General features: G+C 32.9%; 2 protein-coding genes across 2 annotated transcripts in view; both read right to left on the bottom strand.

Moving 5' to 3' along the window:
* LOC133201976 (uncharacterized) overlaps positions 1–20,406 on the bottom strand; it is a 126,319-nt gene that overhangs the window by 93,192 nt on the left and 12,721 nt on the right. The window contains exons 3-5 of the mRNA XM_061337762.1: positions 19,718–20,167; positions 18,877–19,128; positions 16,557–16,838 (exon numbers count right to left, since the gene is read on the bottom strand). Of these exons, the coding sequence (XP_061193746.1) occupies positions 16,557–16,838; positions 18,877–19,128; positions 19,718–20,167 (984 nt within the window). The remainder of the gene's footprint in view (positions 1–16,556; positions 16,839–18,876; positions 19,129–19,717; positions 20,168–20,406) is intronic.
* LOC133202258 (uncharacterized) lies at positions 529–8,933 on the bottom strand. The gene is made up of 5 exons (XM_061338056.1): positions 7,791–8,933; positions 5,125–5,218; positions 3,645–3,821; positions 2,366–2,613; positions 529–983 (listed from the first exon to the last, which is right to left on the bottom strand). Exons 1-5 carry the CDS (start codon positions 8,907–8,909, stop codon positions 930–932), a joined length of 1,692 nt encoding a protein of 563 aa, XP_061194040.1. The 5' UTR covers positions 8,910–8,933; the 3' UTR covers positions 529–929.

The raw sequence follows: 20,406 nt of genomic DNA, 5'->3' as shown, positions 1-20,406 counted from the left end.
CATAAAATATCGTTTTATAATTTAATTTTGTTTGTATTCTAGCCTCTGATTGGTTAATATCCAAAAAGCTACGCAAATTATTTCTGTATAACCTGGTTTGGTATGGGGACACACCCCCCCTGACAACGAGCTGAATCATCTGTATCCATACAATCCTCTCATTTCCAGTCCTCGGGATTCATGGAAAATTCCAGATTTGATAAATGTACCTTTAACTTCAAACAATAATTCGATCTTACCACATGTAAACAAACAGCAAGGCTGCTAGGCCTCTGTATCAGTTTTTACCTCCCCTCGCTTCCCATCACTTCCGTTACTTCCGTTACTAAGGTTGTATTATTGAGCGGCAAATTTGAACTAATAAAAAGCAACGAAATTTTACACCCATAGTTATTTAATGATTTTAAAATTAAATTATAAGGAATGACTCTAATTCTTGGCCAAATTATTCGCGTATAACCTGGTTTGGGTCAGTTTACGCTGTTTTATAATCCGCTTCGCGGATTATAAAGCGTAAACTGACCCAAACCAGGTTATACTCGAATAATTTGGCCAATAATTAGAGTCATTCCTAAAATATATCGATCATTTATCGATAAAGATAAATGAAAATTTCTAAACGAACAAAAGCACGATTAGTTACAATATGTACAGATATAGATTAAAAAACATCATGGCTAACTAAAATGTAAAATACCACTCTAAAATAAATTCAAATTCAATATTGAACTGTTAACCATGGCGGGTATTTCACATCATTACGTTGTCATAGGAAAATGAATATCTTGTTTGTCAAAATTAAAATCAGCACTATAATATATTGCACTATAAATGTGGCTTAATATCACCATTAAGACATCCCTTTTTTTTCCTAATAGAAATGTTCGTTATTGTCACATTTATGTTGACAAATTTAATTATCCACTCAGTTATATTTCACTTATCCTTCTCTTCAAAACGTCACCACTAAGTCTTAGTATGGCCTGAAAAGAAATAAAAAAGGCAACTCTATAAAAATATTATATATATATATATATATATATATATATATATATATATATATATATATTAGGGATGTCAACGAATAGTCGACTATTCGACCATCAGTCGAATGGACCGACGATTGAATAACGAAACGACATTCGAATAAATAAATTCAATAAAAGAGTGATAAAGAGTTGGAATTCTCATCCTAAAATTGAGAAACCGTCTTCCCTCAGACACAGTCGATAAGATAATTTTCCTCATTAAAAACTGCTGACTTTACATGTAGAAAGTACAGTGATTAGAAACGCTTCACTTCCGCGTGAATTATTGTCAATTAATGTGTTGTTTTCGTAATAAAATTATCTCGCCATACTGCGCTTTCTTTGTAAAATTATTAATTGGACTTGATCTCATACCATGTACATGTACCCATTATAGCCGTGACATGTTTGGACACTACGATCATTATTATAAAATTAATATTCTTTTACATATTTTAAGGACATTTTGATAATTGGTACAAAAAATATATTCAAATATTTAACATTATCAAGGTCACCGTATGTGCCCCCCCCCCCCCCCATCATTTTAATAAGCTTTAAAAAAAATATATCACACAGTCATTTTTATGCTTCCTAAAAAACCGACTTTACAGACCAATTTATGAACATGATTGACGGTGAAATCCTACATTTTGGAGAAATTAACGGTCTATATTAAGTAAATATAAACACGCTATCCACATTTTAAGTCCATGTGAACATCTGTGTGTAACATTTTATGTAACTTTTTAATCAATTTAAAAAACAAGGGGATTTGGGATTAAATATGTGATGTACCAGTGAAGTTTGAAATAAAATTTTAGTTTCCGAAAAAGTTTCGAATATATTCGACTGTCGTTGGAATAATGCAATCGAATATTTGACTAAAGAAAATAAATATTTTGACATCCCTAATATATATATATATATATATATATATATATATATATATATATATATATATATATATATATATTCAATATATATATATATATATTCAATACATATATATATATATATATATATATATATATATATATATATATATATTGGCCACTGTGATTTTTTTATGGTTTCTATGTGTGTAATTAAATTTTGTAATTTAATTTGTATTCATTTTATTCTGGATTTCTTTTGAGAGATATTTGCTCTTTAAAAGTTCTACTTATTGCTAGATATGAATTGACCCTATAATGTTTTACTTTAGCCCTCAAAATTAATAAAAGAACAAATAATGGTTTACAGTCGAGAAATGATCAACAACCAAATTGTCTCATTTAAATTTTACCACTGTTGAAAAGGAAAAATAACCCTCAACGTATATTTCTTTCACTCACCTTAGAAAGGTCAGTCCAGATTATATTGAAGACGTCATCACTTGTCACAGTGCTACTTCCTGGATCATGGCTGTACTTATTTCTATATAAACGAATTCTCTCTATATCGTCACTCTCTGTAATGTGAATTATTTTCGGTTCTTTTCCCCATCCACTTTGAGGGGGAGAAATGTCAGAGAAATTCCGCAACAATTTATACATAATTGTAACGTCCATAGATAAAGATGATACATCAGTGTTCGATCCACCTTCAAAAAATTATTAAAACATTACTAAAGCTACAAAATGTACACGTCTGAGACGAATAAAGTAGAAATAATGATTTTCTTCTACACTCATTTATTTATATATACAGCTCATCAAATAGGTTAATACAATTGTCTTTCAATGCTCTTAATCTTTCAGTTTCATAAACATAGGTCAAAAAAGCTTTAAATTTTTTTAAAAATAAAGATTTTCCTACATTTTGAACAATACAGTGTATCAAATGTCAGTTTGATACATATTAGATGATTTCACTTTCAGCACAACAAAACAAAAAGGTTTTCTTCTTAATTAGAATATTTTATCTAAAAAAAAAACCCATTGAAACCAAGCAAAACATTTCCTATTATGTATTTATCTCAACACCTTAATAAAAAAAAAAAAAGGTGCTCAAATACTTTAATTTCTCAACTGCAAAAGCTGCAGAGATCATTATATATTATTTTGTTGTTCTTGAAATTTTATGACTTATCTGGTATTAAAACCACTGTAATTTTCTATCCTTGGTAACATTAAATCCATTTAAATTTGGAATTGGAACCACTGTAATTTTCTATCCTTGGCAGCATTAAAATTCGTTTAAAGTTATAGTTTCCCATTCTTGTTTTGATATTAAGAAATGCTTAATCTTTTTTTATTGGTAGATTTTTTTTAGGTATACTTTAATATTCTAAATAATTTTTTGTTTACCCTTTCATCCAATACAATTTCAAAAGGGTTAATATATAATGGAATAAGAGGTTCTTGTTCTTTTTCTAAGTAATTATTTGAAAACTGTAAAATCACTAATTCTTGAGGGAACAGGTTTTCTTGGTTTGAGAAAAACTTAATGGTTTGAGGGGATATGATTTCATTGTTAAAGGAAAAACATTGTGTAGTATATAGTAAAGACATTATTTTCATATCATAATATTAAGAAAAAAAGTCTTTTTACAAACTTTTATATTTCTTTTATACAATAAAATATTTTTAGAAGCATAGCGTTCATCATTAAAGGAAGAAAACCATTAAATACCTTGAGGGAAAAGAATCTCTAGTTGAGGTGGTAGGAATCGAAACTGTCCTTTTCTCATGTCTGTTTCATTGTCTTTCAGAGTCTTTTCTAAATTCTCTTTAGGGAAGAATTTATCAAAGCAGATTCTAACTGCATCAGTTCCAACTTGCAATAACTTTAGAATTTTGGCAAAGTTATCTATATAATGGAAATATAGCCCCAGTTTTTTAATTAATGGCAAAATTATGAATATAACTACTGTAAATGAAAAATAAAAAAAAAATATTAAAATACTTTCTCAAACATGTAAAAAAAAAAAAACAAGTATGCAATAAAGGAATATTACTTATATTTAAGGGAGAGAAAAAATCAATACCTGCTCCTCACTTAAATACTTCTGATTATTAATCAGTGTGAGATTGTTCTTAAATCTTACCTTTTTATGTAATTGTTTAAGGTGAATTTTCTTTTATAGATGTATTTTAATTTGTAAAGAGGATACACAAAAAAACAAAGGAAAGGACAGAGAAGGAGGGGTCTGACAAGTAATTTAATTCTAATAGATTTATCCATAAGTCTCTTCAATGCAGTGTATTTTTTTGAAATGGAAATGATAATGCCTCAATGTATATCTCTAGAATTGGTATTGATTTACAGAACTTATTAATAAGCTTCTTTTTTTATAACAAATTAAATTTAACAAACCTACTGCAAATCTTCCTTTTCCAGTGAAAATTTACATACATGCATTCGAGTATGACTGAAACATTTTTGTTGATGGGAAATATAATGTGTACATCAATATTTCTGGTACAAGACATTACGTCACTAGCAACTAAACCTCTGAAATATAACATGTGCTATGTAAAGTCGAGCATTAAGTAAAATGAACAACAGAGTTTTTATCTAAAAAGAACTATATGCGGTAAATGCACATTCTTGCCCCCACAAAAGTCATATTTTGAAAATTTCTTGAAATGTGCTGAATTGTATATATTATGCGAGAAATTTAAATTAACAAAAAATATTATAGTTTCGAAGTAGATTATTGGCAACTTTTGTTTCTATGACATCACAAACTATTCGGATTTTGTTTTATTTTTCAGAAAAAGGAAAAAATGGACAAAATTTGTTCAATTTTTACTATAAAATTTATAGAGCGCAGGCCTGCTCAAGAACAATATTTACATATTTCATTGATATTATCATTCTACACATTATATCAAAATATTGAGTTGGAGCAGACCTGCGCTCGGTGACTTTTACTCAAAATATCGACATAATATACACTTTTTTCTGTATAAATCATGGAAATTTTGAATTCACGTCATCTTTCTGACGTCATATCTAGCATATGGCGTCATGGCTTATGAAAATATTCAGTGCTTTGAAGTCTGCAGATATTCCCCTGTTTTAGAACATAATTATATATTTCTCCGTCAAATTTGATTTTGGGGGCAAATATTGCTCATTACCGAATATAGTCCTTTAGTTAAAATACCTTTGGCATGTGATTCACTGGGACCAGAACTCCCTGACGGTGAACCTTTACATATACGTTTAGCTTCAGTAGGTCCAGCTTCATTGTCTTGTACCTTTAATATGTAAATATTGAAACAAAATCAAAACTCTGTGTGTTTATAATGTTAGTCATTTAAGATAAAATAATACTATAAACATAATACAGTGGCTTCCATTTTATCGGATAGCGGTTTAACGAATATTTCGGCTATTTCAATATAATATCAGAGCACAAAACCATTTCTTATATATTTATTAATAATTTCACCTGATATTCTGATGAGAAAATATTGGAGTTTCGTTTTATCTGATACAAAAATTTGGACTATCATAGTGTTTATTGATAATCAGCACCTTGTTCACACCTCCAACTTCGTATGTGAAGCCTTTGTTTACACAGTTTGACACCAATTACCTTGACTGGCTTGAGTACGATAATGAGGGGATTAGTTACGGCAGGACGCACACAGGCACCTTACCTGTGTCAATAGTGGGCATAGTAAATAGATATGTTTTCATTACAGTTGTGGTGATCAGCTTGGGTTCAATGATGCACTTGTTAATTATGACAATTATTTGCAATTTTTTCGGCGTGAAATTTTAATTATTGAACTGATTAGCTTGTGTATGACAATTTGCTTGGATAATGAAATAAGCCTATTCAATCATTTAACTTGGTCAATTGGCTTAATATTTATTCACTTTTCAGTGCAAAATTTATGGTAAAAATCACAAATGGTCCGTTCTATAAATATACATCTCAAAATTCATACCATCTTTCTCCACATGGCTCTCAAAATCTCTCTTCAGCAGACAAGTACGAGACTGGTAAACTTACACACAGTATAAAATACGTAACCGTATTAAAGAAACAAATAAAAACGAAACAATTACATATATTTAATATTTTTATTTTTAATTTACAATCTATCCAGGGAAAAATAGTTTACGGTTATTAGTCAAGCATTTAGTCTACTTCCGTTTCCAAGATGGCGACCATCGAAGAAGGAATGTAAACATGTGCTGAAGAAAGATGGCAATAACTATCAAAGAATATATTCTATACGTCAATTTATTTGAAAAAAAATTTCATATTAAATTTATAAGTAAGTGAAATAAATTATTTTTAGTAAAGTCTTTAAGTAAACATGTCAAAAGAGAACGAAAGTGCAAGTTTGAAATTTACTACGATGTATTATCAATACATGTAGCTCTATACATCTATCTTTGGACTCGGTATGGAGCAATCGGCTATTCTAATATTCGGCTATTCGGATAAAACTAGGCTGACAACTTGACTATTCGATAAAACGGGAACCACTGTATTATGAATGCATAACAGTGGAACGATATGAAACAAGAGGCTAATTACCACAATGCTCATGTAAGTCTTACATTATACATGTATATCTCACTATACATATGAATGTGTCAGTGAAATGAGCAATTATTGCATTGTTGCTCAAGACTTGTAGTCTTCTTAGTGAGAAAGTACATACACATATATATCTCATGCCAGGTAGTGGTCCCACTTATTTAATAAGTATTCAAAGCACTGATTTTAACAAAATTGAACACAAACTCCATCGTTTCCATTGCCTCCTCCACCTAATATTGGGAGCCTGATGTGTACAAATATAAATCTAATAATATTACACGGAAATGTATATTACATGGCCGTAGGAACGGGGAGGGGGAATAATTTTGCCGATATATTGAATACTATAGAAAACATAGCTACACATGTACTATATGCATGTGCCCCCTCATTAAAAACATATGATGACTTTTTTTTTTTGCTTGTCAAGAAATGTTTTGTAGTTGATAGTGACCCCCAACTGATAATGTATGGCTGTGCCCCCTCCCCCAACTGAAATTGCTTCCTACGGACCTGTATTACTCTCACGAGTTGTGGTCGTATTTTTCGTGATAAAAATGGGGGGGGGGGGGGGTTCAAGACATTTCATTATACAACAATATTAATCCGTCTACTATTTTGCCATATTTAAGACACTCAAACATTGATCATTCAAAATGCTGCAATTCTTAAGAAGTTCAAGAACTTGGATTAGGCCAATCTTAGGTAGGTAGGTAGGTAGGTAGTTTTTGTTTGGAGGGGGTGGGGAAGAAGATTGTATAGTTTTCAGATTTTTTTTGCAAAAATATAGCTAACTGAACATAAAAATCTCTACTTCTTTTATATATATACTCTAACGAGTCGTGATCTAATTTTTCATGATGAAAACAGTTTTTTTTCCCTATATTCCTATATCATAGGTAGTTATTTGAATAATTTAAATTTACTTTTTACGAAGCTGCATTTTCATTTTTTTGTTTTTATTTTTAATTCATTTTTAATCCTTTTTTCCCCTCAAAATGTGTACTTTCATTCTAACCTTAAAGACCATAATTTAAGAAACTCAAACATTGATCATTCGGAATGCTGCAATTTTTAAGAAGTTCATGAGCTTAGTTGAGATGTAATTTATGTAAGGCCTGTGGGGCTAGTTTAATTCAAACAAACATACATCTAGATAGTCATGACAAAACGGACAAGCTTTGATACAGAATCAGCATCTTTTACAAAAACAATAATTCCTGTAATTTTTTTCTCTTTCGGAGAGAACAACCATTACAATTAAATACCTGCATCCAATATTTGTTGACATCATTTGTGTTAATGATGTGCTTTCTCTCTATTGGACAGCAAGGACACTGAAAAGTTGGTCTTGTAAATTCTGATTCATTGATAACAGAACTTTCTTGATTATCACAAAATCCTGTAGATTTGCATTTAAAGCCAAGCATAAATTTAAAGTCAGTTTGGAATGTTCTGGAAAGAACATTTAGTAAACTGTCAATTTTTTCCTTTACTTCGTAGCATTTTGATATCTCAACTTCTCCTTCAATAACAAACACCTGTAACTGAATTTCTCTCGGAGTCATTCCAAGTAATATGTTATGATCCTTAAACAAGAATACAGCTGTTGTCTGGTATATACATAGTCTGTCTCTCTCTGTTACAATTTCCCAAGGAATTTGCATGCATGTAGCTACAAGGCGATGGAAAATGCCAGCAGGAAGAACATCAAACACGTAGCAGAGGATGGATGAGGCAGGGTATGAAGTAAAGAGATTTGCAGGAAATGGCATTTTGTTCATACAGGGAACATACCATTTTTTGTCATCCAATTTCGCTAATAATCCTAGTTTCTCCATGTATAGCATGACATCTGCTTTGTGTTCAATGTCGGTATTTCTCTTCATTTCCCAAATAGCTGATAGTAAAGTGTCATTCAATACTCCAGTTTTATCAAATTTTTTCCAGTCTGATGCAAACCTACATAAATCCTTCTCTGCATGGTTTTTATCTGTTATTACATTTTTAAATAAATTTGCAAACCACTGCACATCAAGAATAATTACTTCATTGAGTAGTTCTTGGTTGAAGTATAAAATTTCTCTGATGTCATGGAAAAACTGCAGCATAAAATTGATGTCAACTGTTTGGAGCTTTATTCCCTCTGGTAATGCATCATTGAAAGCTAGCAGCATTTCTTTTTTCATTATCCTCTGGGATTTCTTTTCCTGGAAGAATTTTTCAAACATAGCCCATGATTGTGGAAGTTTTTCTCCCCAGTGATGTAGATTTTGCACAACATCAATTATTGACAGCTTAATATTCTCAATGCTTTCATTGTCATGGAATCCAACTGCAAACTGTCTATCCTCACGTAGATGTTTGTGCAAAGTCTTGTCTTTCATTTCAAGAGTTTCCCATATTTCATGGGAAAATGTCATTTTCTCCTGGAAATAAAATTCTAATAATACATCATTCTGTTTAGCATGTACATGTACACTAAGAAATCACAACAATGAACAATAAGAATGCTATGGAATTAATCATTTTTTTAACAACAACATGCACCTTTCATTCAAACTAATTTACAACACGTACTATTTAACAAATTTATAATTATCCAAATATTTCAACTGTGTACAACTGGTTTTGTATCCTGATGGTGATAATAAGCCTAGAGAGCACAAGTCTCACTTGATTCACATAACTAGGTCCAATTCAGACAATGCATAAGCCAACAAATCCTATATTCCATTAAGCCAACCTAATCCCAATGCCATAAGTATCAACAAATGCAAAGATTTATCAAACTGCAAGATAATGAGCTAATTAATATATAGGTATGTTATGCAATATTTAAGTGATACTCCTTTTTTCCTTCAAGCAAATCAGTTTCTATGAAAATATAACCATTATTTTATAAACATCAGTCTTATGAATCTGCACCAGTTGAGAAATTCCCGATTTCTTTACAACACTTTGAAAATCCACCATGTCTATATTTAATTCATTCATACATCTTTCAAATGATGCAGAGTCCAGTAACTCGGTCAGCTTATCTGTATCCGATTTTCTTTTGGCGAACTACCACTAACATAATCTCCTAAGTCAGAAGACATAAAATAGGCGATCTACTTCCTTACTATAGCTAGAGGTTTCAAGATACTAAACCTCTTCTTTACATTCCATCCTTCAATCACTGACAAATGTACAGTTATCGATATCTTGGAAAAAGTGACGATAGATCATTCTCTTGACACATTCTGTCAACACACACCTAAATATTATTACATGTATTGCATAAAACTGATAGAAACAGAATTTGTAAACACGTAATAAATATGGCAACATTGGTAACATTATGGACAAGACATTAGTTTGAGACAGTGGATGACACCTAGACCGAATTTAAGGACTAAATTACTACCACCGTGGACATTGAAGAATATACTCAATCCAAATTAAGCAGAAACCATCATTCAAATCCCTGGATGACCACAAAAGTGAGACGGCTGCGGAGGCACCACAAAGGAGAGTCCTTCAGGTTGTGTCACTAACATGATTAGCTGGTTTAGCTGGGAACAACTATCAATCATGAAAGTCAAGATCCACCTTCTACCACTATTTAAAATCTGGCTGAACTTGGTAGCTTAACCACACACACAGCAGAATTAGAGGTCAACATATCATCCATATTGTTTGCTAGGAAGGATGTGTGCCAGTTCTACTTTTTCCTACAAACCAACAAGGATTGGAACAGATTACCACCTCTAGTAGCACGAGCAAGTTTAAAGGGACCTGGACACAGTTGCACTGTTTACATTTTAAATTTCTATGCTTATTTAAAAAATAAAACCAGTTAAATGAATTGAACTTACATGAGTATTCTTAGAATTCAATGACAACGACATTCTTCTTTACATCATGACTGTCAAACATCTGTTTTTTGTAAACAGTGCAAGAATATGTCAATCAAATGCGTCCCAAAATTTGTAGTTTCAATAATTTCCAGATAAAAGAACTTTCTGAACAAGCTTTTATTACATTTCCTTGTGAAATGCTATAGTGACACGTAAGTCATGATATTTTAGAGAAAATTTGAGAAAATATTAATTTTAAGTCAGTGTTCAGCCCCCTATGATAGATAAGTTCAGAATAACACTGTGTGTCTGTCAGCAACAACTTTTCGTCACAGTTTTCTCAGCAACTGCTCAATGTTGTTGCTTGAAATTTTAGCACACTCTTTGCCTAGGCATGCCATATAGTGGGATTTATTTCTGTACAAATCCGATGTCAACTTCCTGTTTTTCCGTGCGTCTGTCCGTACCAAATTTTCGTCACAGTTTTCTCAGCAACTATTCATTGCAGGTGCTTAAAATTTTAGCACACCCTTTGTTTAGGCATGTCATATGGTGGAATTCATTTTTATGAATCCGATGTCAACTTCCTGTTTATCCATTCATTTGTTCGTACAAAATTACCGTCACAGTATGAGTTTTCTCAGCAACTATTCAAGGCAGATGCTGAGAAAACTGTGAGTACGGAAATTTTGTATGGACAGACGAATAGATAAACAGGAAGCAACCATTCAAGGCAGATGCTTGAAATTTTAGCACACTCTTTGTTTAGGCATGCCATATGGTGGGATTCATAGGAGAGTACATTCACATCAGAGCGGGAGTATTACTAGTGAGCATTAGCTCACAGAATTCTTGTATCTTAACTTTATATGTCACCTGTGAGGTTTTATCCCAACAATACACTTAGTATAAAACCAATAGTCTTTGACGGGACTGTAGCTCTACTGGTTTGCAGTTTTCACAAAGGAAGAGAAAAGCAGCACTTAGACTTGAAACTTTGAACAGCAATAAATGGAATAATGATTCTTGGTTTAGTCTCTTTTTGTGGCAAGATTTATTGCAATCAGCATGATCAGACTAAAACTGTAGGAAAAGCTTTTCTAATAAATTTTACAGAAATCTCTATTTTTAGTAACCATGGCATTTTCACTTATCGAAATAAAATCAAAGGCCTGAAGGGCCTGAGAGTCGACTCGCTTGAGTTTATTGAGCTTTTTCATACAAAATGTCACCATGCCTTATATTCAGTTTTTATTGCATCTTAAGAAATTGAATGTCAGGTCTCCATGATTGGTTAAAAAATTGAGGGCTTCAATCCCATCTCACATGAGATTTTTTAAATTTATTTAAAGTTTGGGTTTGTAAATACACAAATAAGATTACATAATGTGACAAAAATAACAACTTTTTGAATAGGAATCCAAATACAACTGTTTAAATTTGAACGGGTCTCAATTTACCCCCCCCCCTCCCCCAAAGTAAATAAAGGTTAAGGGTTTTAATATCTCCCACCTTTTTAAGTCAAATGAGTTCTTTAAAAACTTCTCTTAAGTATTTTTTAATTATAATTATCATAAATTCTTACTAGATCAGTGTTCTATTAAGAAAAAAAATACAATAAAGTGAAAGTGAAATAAAAACAAGGGAAAAGGGAAAATCATGTTAAAAAGGGAGAAAAAGTATCATGTAAAAAAATTAACATTTAAACGTAAGATAAATCACTTAAAAAACAACCTCCAGTAATGGAAAACAAACATTAGATATCTATGGGAAAATTTTTTCAAGATCCGCCTAACTATAAAGCATTCACACAATTTTACTTTAATTAAGCATGATTATGTTTATGTTAAGTAACATATAATAATTTAATATACCATTGTGGAAAGCAGCACTGCAAACCTGGATTCTAAAAATAAATTAAGCACACTAGCTGCAGTGGTCTGTGTTATAAAGTAATTAGGTCAATGATTCACACTACAAACCTGGATTCTAAAAATAGATTTTTCAGGCACACTAGCTGCAGTGAATGAGAACAGCAGGTGTGTGTGTTAGGAAGTATTCTAGGTCAATGATAAATAAACTTCAGATGGGAAGATTAGATCCGCCTACCATGCTTGCACATACTAGTATATTCATACGCAGTATTTGTACTTGCATTGTACAGATATTTAATCGATTTTTTCTGTAAAAAAAACTGAAGACATACATAAATAATGTTCCAATATGAAATTTTATACTGTTTATACCTCTTAAGTTTAAGCAATCACTCAAACAAAAGTTTTTTTTTGCTAGAACTATCTTATTTGGTGTATGATTCACCTAGATGAATGGATGATAATTTTTACACTTACAGCTGTGATACCAATGAGTCGCTCTGCGAGCCCACTCAAAAAGGATAAAGAGAATTATGCATCTTAGTGCACTCCACTTGTGTGCCAAGTAATATTAAACTCAGATCAAACCTGTAGGAGGAGGAGGAGTGTTTTAGGTATTTCACAAAAATTTCTATTTTTAGTAACCATGGCAACACTGTTCATCGAAATCAGCAACTGATAAACAGAAATATGTATCTTAGTGTAGTCTAATTGTGTGCCAAGTTATATTGAAATCACACCAAAACTGTAGGAGGACTAGCATTGTGAAAAATTGTTTACAGACAGACGACGGACATCTTCCTATCACATCAGATCATCTGGTATCTGACCAATAGAGTTAATTTTTTTTAGAAATGAAGAAAAAATACCTCTTCTGTTTTTCCCTCACTATGTGTACCAATGAGGAGGACTGGGGCCTTATCGGTGCTGTACTGGTGAATGGATTTCATCCAGAATTCAAGATAATCTGAATAAAATAAAGACAAAACTGAGTAATTTGCTTATTACTTTGTGTATGTCTTATTTACTTCTGTAAGGTTGTATTGATTGATTGATTTTATGTTGTTTTACGTTCCATTTGAGAATTTTTCAATCATATGGAGACGTAACGATATACTAGTGAAGGGCTTCAAATTAAGACATATACTAGGAAATGGGCCATTTAGCAGTGAGGATTCTTCATCGAGCCTGATGGTTATGATAAAATGATCCCCCCCCCCCCCACAATATAAATGTACTAAAATTAAACCATGCGACAAACTACTCTAATCTATAAATAATGAAATGTACAAAAAGCTACGATAAAAAACCATCTTGCTCCAGATCTTGGATATATGTAATATATCCTTTACTTTATTATAATCATGTAGGACAAAGTGTCTAAACAAAAAACATAGGTAATCAAAGATTACAAAGCTCACCTCGACCAATGTTATCTTAAAGTAAGGCAAATTTCACATCATATATTTTTTTTAGTTAGTGTACATCCCAAGATAAATATCCATGCAATTTTGGTTTAAGTACGATTTATAGTTACTTGGAAATATACCTGTTCAAATAACGTTTATCCTGTTTACTTATCAAGAAAATTTTGGTCAGTTGCAACATCCAAAGTAAGTCTGGAAGTTTTCATTCTTAGATGCACTATTTATGCAAGTTTAATCATAACAGGCCATAATGTTATACAGCTACTCCAAAAAGATTATCCTGGTCACTCATCTGGAAAATGTAGGTCAGATTCAGAATCCAAAGCAAGTCTCGAAGTGACCATCCCTAGCTACATCATCCATGGTAATTTGGTCAAAATATGGCTAAAATTCACTCATGTAGAAAATCTAGGTCAAATCCAGCATCCGAAGCAGGTTGGTTAGCGTACATCCCTAAATGCATCATCCATGCAAGTTTGGTCAAGGTAAGGCTTATAGTTACGTGGGAATGGACCTGCTCCAAAAACTTTGACCTGGTCACTCATCTGGAAAATCTAGGTCAGATCCAGCATCCGAAGCAAGTGTGATAATGTCCATCCCTAGATGCATCATCCATGCAAGTTTGATCCAGGTAGGGCTAATAGTTACTTGGGTATGGACCTGCTCCTAAAACTTTAACCTGGTCACTCATCTGGAAAATCTAGGTCAGATCGAGCATCCGAAGCAAGTACGGTATTGTCCATCGCTAGAAGCATCACCCATGCAAGTTTGGTCAAGGTAGAGCTTATTGTAACTTGGGAATGGACCAGCTCCTAAAATTTTAACCTTGTCACTCATCTGGAAAATCTAGGTCAGATCCAGCATCCGAAGCAAGTATGGTAGTGTCATTCCTAGATGCATCATCCATGCAAGTTTGGTCCAGGTAGGGCTTATAGTTACTTGGGAATGGACTTGCTCCTAAACCATTAACCAGGACGCCGACGCTAACGCCGACGCCGGGGGTATAGCAGTGGCTGCAACGTTATTGTTGACAACTTACACGAACGATCACGTTACACGAACGATTCCGCACGATTAACGCACGATAAAACCTGTTACAGGAACGATTCTCACGCACACGATTCTACACCTTACACGATCTTACACGATTGCTAATGCAAACGCACGATTCTTCAGGCAAAATGGTTCAAATTCTTTAGGAATAGATATTTCAAAATGAAATAAGGCTTAATACTGATTATAGATTTCAATTAATTATTGATATTATTTCATCGACTTTGAAAAATGAAAAAAAAATAGAAATGGATATTTCTGGAACTAAATACATGCAAGACTTTATTAATCATTTTAGATAACAAATAATTATTTAAGTAATTCACCGACTTAAGAAAACTGATATTTTTTTCGTTCTGTCAGAAAATGTACATGTAGGTGGACCGTGAGTTTTGATTGAATTGGATTTCATAATATGCAGAAAGCGATAAGTTTGAAAAACATGGCATGAAATGAATTAAATTACAAATTATATCCATGTTTCCATTTGTCAATCTCTAAAATCAGCAATTAATTTACAAATCATTATTTGCAGAAATTATAAAAATAGTTCAAAATAAGCTCCAGAGAACGAAACCCCTGCATTCATCTCTTGTACATGTACAATACATTCGCCGACTAAATATTTATGTAAACATTGAGAATTGTGTATTTATTTATTTATAAAAATATCTATTTTTGATCTATTAATTTTAAAAAATATCTTGACCATAATTAGCAGTAAACATACATGTAATTATCATCAGATAAAAAATCTTTGAACATCTCAGTACGGTTTATCACAAAAAAATCACGGGATTTGACGAGAACACAATATTGTACGACTTACTATATTGCTTATCTCCAAGCCATAATTAGTTCGTTCTGCTTTCAATTGTGTAAATCGTGTTTCATTCATTTATTTGAATTGAAAAAAATCAGACAAGCGAAATGCTTGTATAACAAATAACATTCCGATAAAAACTTACAAAACGAAATTTACATGTTTCTTAACGCACGATCACGCACGATTAAAACCGCAAACGATTGAGTCTGATACACGCACGATCTCGCACGTTACACGAACGATCACGCACGTTACACGAACGATTCTACACGATTGGTTTTTTCAACAATAACATTGCAGCCACTGTAAGCTCATCTCGACTTTGTCGAGGTGAGCTAAAAAATCACATACACAAAATTATTGTCTTTGAATTTAGTTGAATTGTATTCTAAGTATTATTCAAATTAAAATTTTCAAAATAGTAGCATTTCGAAAGAAATGTTTCCAGACATATGGACAAACAAACATGGAGATACTTTTCCATCACATAAGCCCATCTAGTAATCTTTTAACCATTAAATATTAATTCACTAAATAAAAAGGCAACTATATTTTAAACAACAGTTTTAAAAATATATATATATATATATATATATATATATATATATATATATATATATATATATATATATATAAGAGTCCTTTAATCCTTTTTTTAAATGCGTATTTGAATTAAGTAGATTTCTAAATCACATATTGCATTGAATAAGCTTTCGATACTAGGCAATCAAACCCATATCATGTAAGAGTAACAAACCTCTGTGTGACCATCGTTCATAAATAGAGCCTTTTTGGCAACATACTTCTTCTCCGACCTGATCATCAAACTCTTTCTCCATATTGAGAACAAGAATATAGAATGCCCTTGGACTCAGAAAAATCTGATGTGAGGCATAATATGCACACTGCCCTGCAAAGTCGACCATGGTGATTCTTTTTTCTGGCTCATCTGAAACATCTTTGGAAAATCGTAAAAATCCAAAAACGTCTGAGTTCTTCAAAACATTTTGACTTTCTTCAACCATATCCTCTTCTTTTTCTACAAACGTAGCAGCTTCATTTCCTTTAAGTGAGTCAGTTTCTATATTCAAGTTCTCGTGTGACACTGCCCCATCACTAACCGATTCTTTATCAACGACTTTACTGGTAGTATCTCTCTGATCCCCTAGTGGCTGTTTATTAGACAGTTTTTCCAGGTCACCAGATAAGATAGGATTTTCTGGAATGTTCTTAACATGTAGACTTGTATCATCAATTTTAACCTTAAAGTGTTGTTTTTGGTTGGATGAGTTTACTGCAAGAGAAACAAAAGCATAACAATAAATATAATTTTTACGAATAAAATCATGAAATTTATTTTTTTGGGGGGGGGGGGGGGAGGGGGGGTTGAAACATGCTGTTTCAATTCCTCAGCTTTAGCTGGTGTATCTATTAGTACAGGTAACTCTCGATACCTCGAAGTCCGCGGGACTGAGGAAAAACTTCGAGAGATCAAGAGTTCGAGTTTTCAAGAGTCCGGAATTTTCCGGGTTTGTTGACAGGCTTTAAAATTAGTCTTACCGGATGTAATGATTTTCATGCAGTGCTAACCTTTTACACGTGGTTTTTATAAAACAACGATATTTTTTCGTAATTTAGATGAATATTTCATTAAACTGAGTAAAGCAAAAAATGTGTATCGTCATTTCATGTATATATATTTATTCTTTGTAATACGGACATCATACTACGCATTCGTTACATGAAAACGACATTTTACAGCGTCGTACATAGCATTGACTATTCCAAACATAATCATTGAATGCAGTTCTGTAAGTATTTGTCCAATAATAGTCGTCATATTGACATTGAGGCTGTTTCTGCTTTTTCATATTTCTTTTACCTTTGACACTGACTCGAAATAAAAATTAAATTAGTGTTTCGTCTTTTAATCAATTACTACTTTTCACTGACACTGCGTCTCTAAATTATCGTAAGACAGTCGATGATAATTGTTTTAATAACATATAGGCAAAATAGGATTAATTATAAGTCAATTATCACCTTGCAGCATAAGTGTCACCTGAATAAATATCCCGTTCCTCGGGACCCGCTTCTTCTGCCTTGGGCCATTTAAATGTCCAGGTAAAGGTCCTAATTATGTAACCTTGTATAGACATAGCCACTTCGAGGTATCGAGGGTAAATTCTAATAGAATATGCATAGCGGGACTGCATTTTGACTTCGAGGGATCAAGGGTTTCGAGAGATCAAGAGTTCGAGAAATCAAGAGTAAATTTGCTTAGTTATATAGGGGAAAAATTCGGGACCGGAGACTCACTTCGAGCGATCAAGAACTTCGAGAGATCGAAGTTCGAGCCATCAAGAGTTACCTGTATAAGAACTTTGTAATCTTTGTTTCAAACATGGAAAGAGGGTATGATTTTTAAATACCTAAATCTACTGTGCATTGCTCAATTCTCCCCACCCAAATCTAGAGAAGGGGTGGGGGAGGTGTGTAAGTGTGTGTGTGTGCGGGGGGGGGGGGGGGGGGGGGGGGGGGGGGTATGGAAACCCTCCAGGAATTTTCAGAGTTATTAAATTTACATACTTAAGTAACAAAAAAATAAACCTTGGACCTCTTAGAAAATGCAGACCCATACATGCATACTTATGAAGTTTAAGAAGTGAAAACATCAGATCATCCCCTCCCCCGCACACACACACACACACACCACCCAAATGTGTTTTTCAAATTTGGCAGAGGACTTTCCTTTTTTTCGCTTGTCAGTATATTTCTAGGTTGGATTTTTTTTTTGAGTGGGGTGAATCTCTATGACAAAACTTCTAGGATCCCCGTGTGCCTGGCAACACAATATGTGACCCCCAAAAAATGTGGACTTTAAGAATACTCTTTGAATGATTGATTGACTATTTGTTGCTTTCCGTTTCTTGCAAGAATTTCTCACTCATATGAGACCTCACCATATACTGGTGAACAGCAACACATTTAGACCTATTCTTGGCACTTGGGGCTATTCAGCAGCGAGGGTTCTTTAGTGTGCCAACACCTACAGTGACATGGGTCCTCGGTTTTTGAGTTTTTGGCCAAAAAACATTAGACTTTAGCTTCTTGTGCCAGGTGCTTGGCGAAGGAACATTATATCCCTTTGTTAATGTCTTATGTTCGATGTCGAGCCCGGACCGAAAATTGAAATCCGGTACCTCTCGATCACGAAGCAAAAACCATACAACTAGGCTACCGTCATCGGTAATTCTTTTTCAACAAATCTGGTGAACTATACCAGCTCAGTTATAAGATCAAGTGCAGTAAAAATCAAAAACACAACGTACCTCTGATTGTATTTTCTGTTACATCGAAAATGTCAGACTGCACGTCAATGCCTCTGGTCGATGTTAAATTTCTCAATATATCTTCCAGGTTGGTGCCTTTCAGTCTTTCTAGCAGGGTTGACTTCCCACTACCCGCACACCCAATAATCATCCCAGAGGCATGGTACATAGTCGTCTCCCCTTTTTTAAGATTTTCAATGAAATTCTTGGCTGACTCCTCCCCTCTCATTAAAATCTGCATTGGTACACCAACTAAAATAACATAATAATCTCTCACAAGATTTTTGCTCTATTAGTTTGAACTTTAAATTTCAAAGGCAAACATGTGCATCTGCACACTTGTAATATTTTTTTTTAAATTATTTTTCTTAATTGAAAAAAAAATGAAACAGAGACTAGCAATGTGTTTGATGAGTTTTTAGAATTTTTGATATTCAATCATTCAACTATTTTTTTTCCTACTGTGATATAATGAATTGAAACATGTATAGAAATCATTTATGTGTCTGGGTGGAATTTATTTACCAAGATAGAATGTATATAGAAATAAACTAATGAACATGATCGAATAGCTATATCCTGGTATAATTGACACTATTTATTTGCTAGCGTGCTTCATGAAATATGCCTACGTGGCAAGTCTATGTGATTTGCACACGAAAAACTAACATCAAACCAAAAAAAATCCTTGAATAGAAGTTTGGATCAAAATATGCCAATTTATGATTACACCTTTCATTTGATGAGAATTATTTGCTAAATTTTGAGTGTGCTAATTTACATACATTTACATCATCTACTCAATCTTTGTTTAGGGTAAGGTAATAAAAGAAAGACATACGGTTATTAAATACTTCTTCATGTATTGATGTGTCCTGCCATGTTGGGTGTTTGAAAATATCCTCTCCAAGTTTTTCAATCAATTGATTTGTTTGTTGTGGTGATAACCAGCAAAAGACTTCCTCCTCTTTCTTTGGATAAACCCATGACCTGCAGTACTCAGCGATGTTGTCTTTTTGTGCCAAAGTCAGAAAAATATCCACAAAATCTGGATTTTTAGCAAATCTAAGAAAACTGGAGTTTTTGAAAAATTCACAAGAAAATGTGAGTACAGAACCATCGTCTCTGAGTATTGGTTTGTACTTTAAGTTGCTAAGATTGGACGGCTTCTTAATCTTGTTGAATTTGAAAACTTCAGCAACAGCATTATACTTCTTTATCCAGTGTTCTTCTTCCAGATTTATTTTGTATGAAGGGCAGAGAAGAAGGCACATCAAAACTGCATCTCCATCTACAAATAAAAAAAATACATGTAAAAGATAACTTTTTCAATATTAAGTATTCTGAGACTACAGCTGAAGCAATACATGCCCAAACAAATACTCCGAGACTTAGATGTACACGCTGCTCTCAAGAAGATGGGCGAACAAGCCAAAGAAAGTGTTTATGGTTCCGGAAATAAGAAAGTGAAAAATTAAGTCTGAATTAAAACATTTTATTTGATTTTTTTTCAGTTAACCTTAATGTATA

The sequence above is a fragment of the Saccostrea echinata genome, unplaced genomic scaffold, assembly GCF_033153115.1.
Source record: "Saccostrea echinata isolate AGI-Se365-2 ecotype Australia unplaced genomic scaffold, CSIRO_AGI_Sech_v1 ptg000046l, whole genome shotgun sequence".
In the NCBI taxonomy this organism is placed as follows: Eukaryota; Metazoa; Mollusca; class Bivalvia; order Ostreida; family Ostreidae; genus Saccostrea; species Saccostrea echinata.
Note: the sequence above shows the minus strand (reverse complement) of the source record. Positions and strands in the feature narration are given on the sequence as shown.

What these genes read in the sequence shown, in the direction of transcription:
- LOC133202258 (XM_061338056.1), bottom strand. Translation starts at nt 8,909, where the DNA reads ATGAAAGACAAGACTTTGCACAAACATCTACGTGAGGATAGACAGTTT. An exon ending in TCAACAAATATTGGATGCAG is followed by an intron (nt 5,219 to 7,790) that starts GTATTTAATTGT and finishes TACATATTAAAG; the next exon opens with GTACAAGACAATGAAGCTGG. An exon ending in TCTGGACTGACCTTTCTAAG is followed by an intron (nt 984 to 2,365) that starts GTGAGTGAAAGA and finishes ATTTCTTTTCAG; the next exon opens with GCCATACTAAGACTTAGTGG.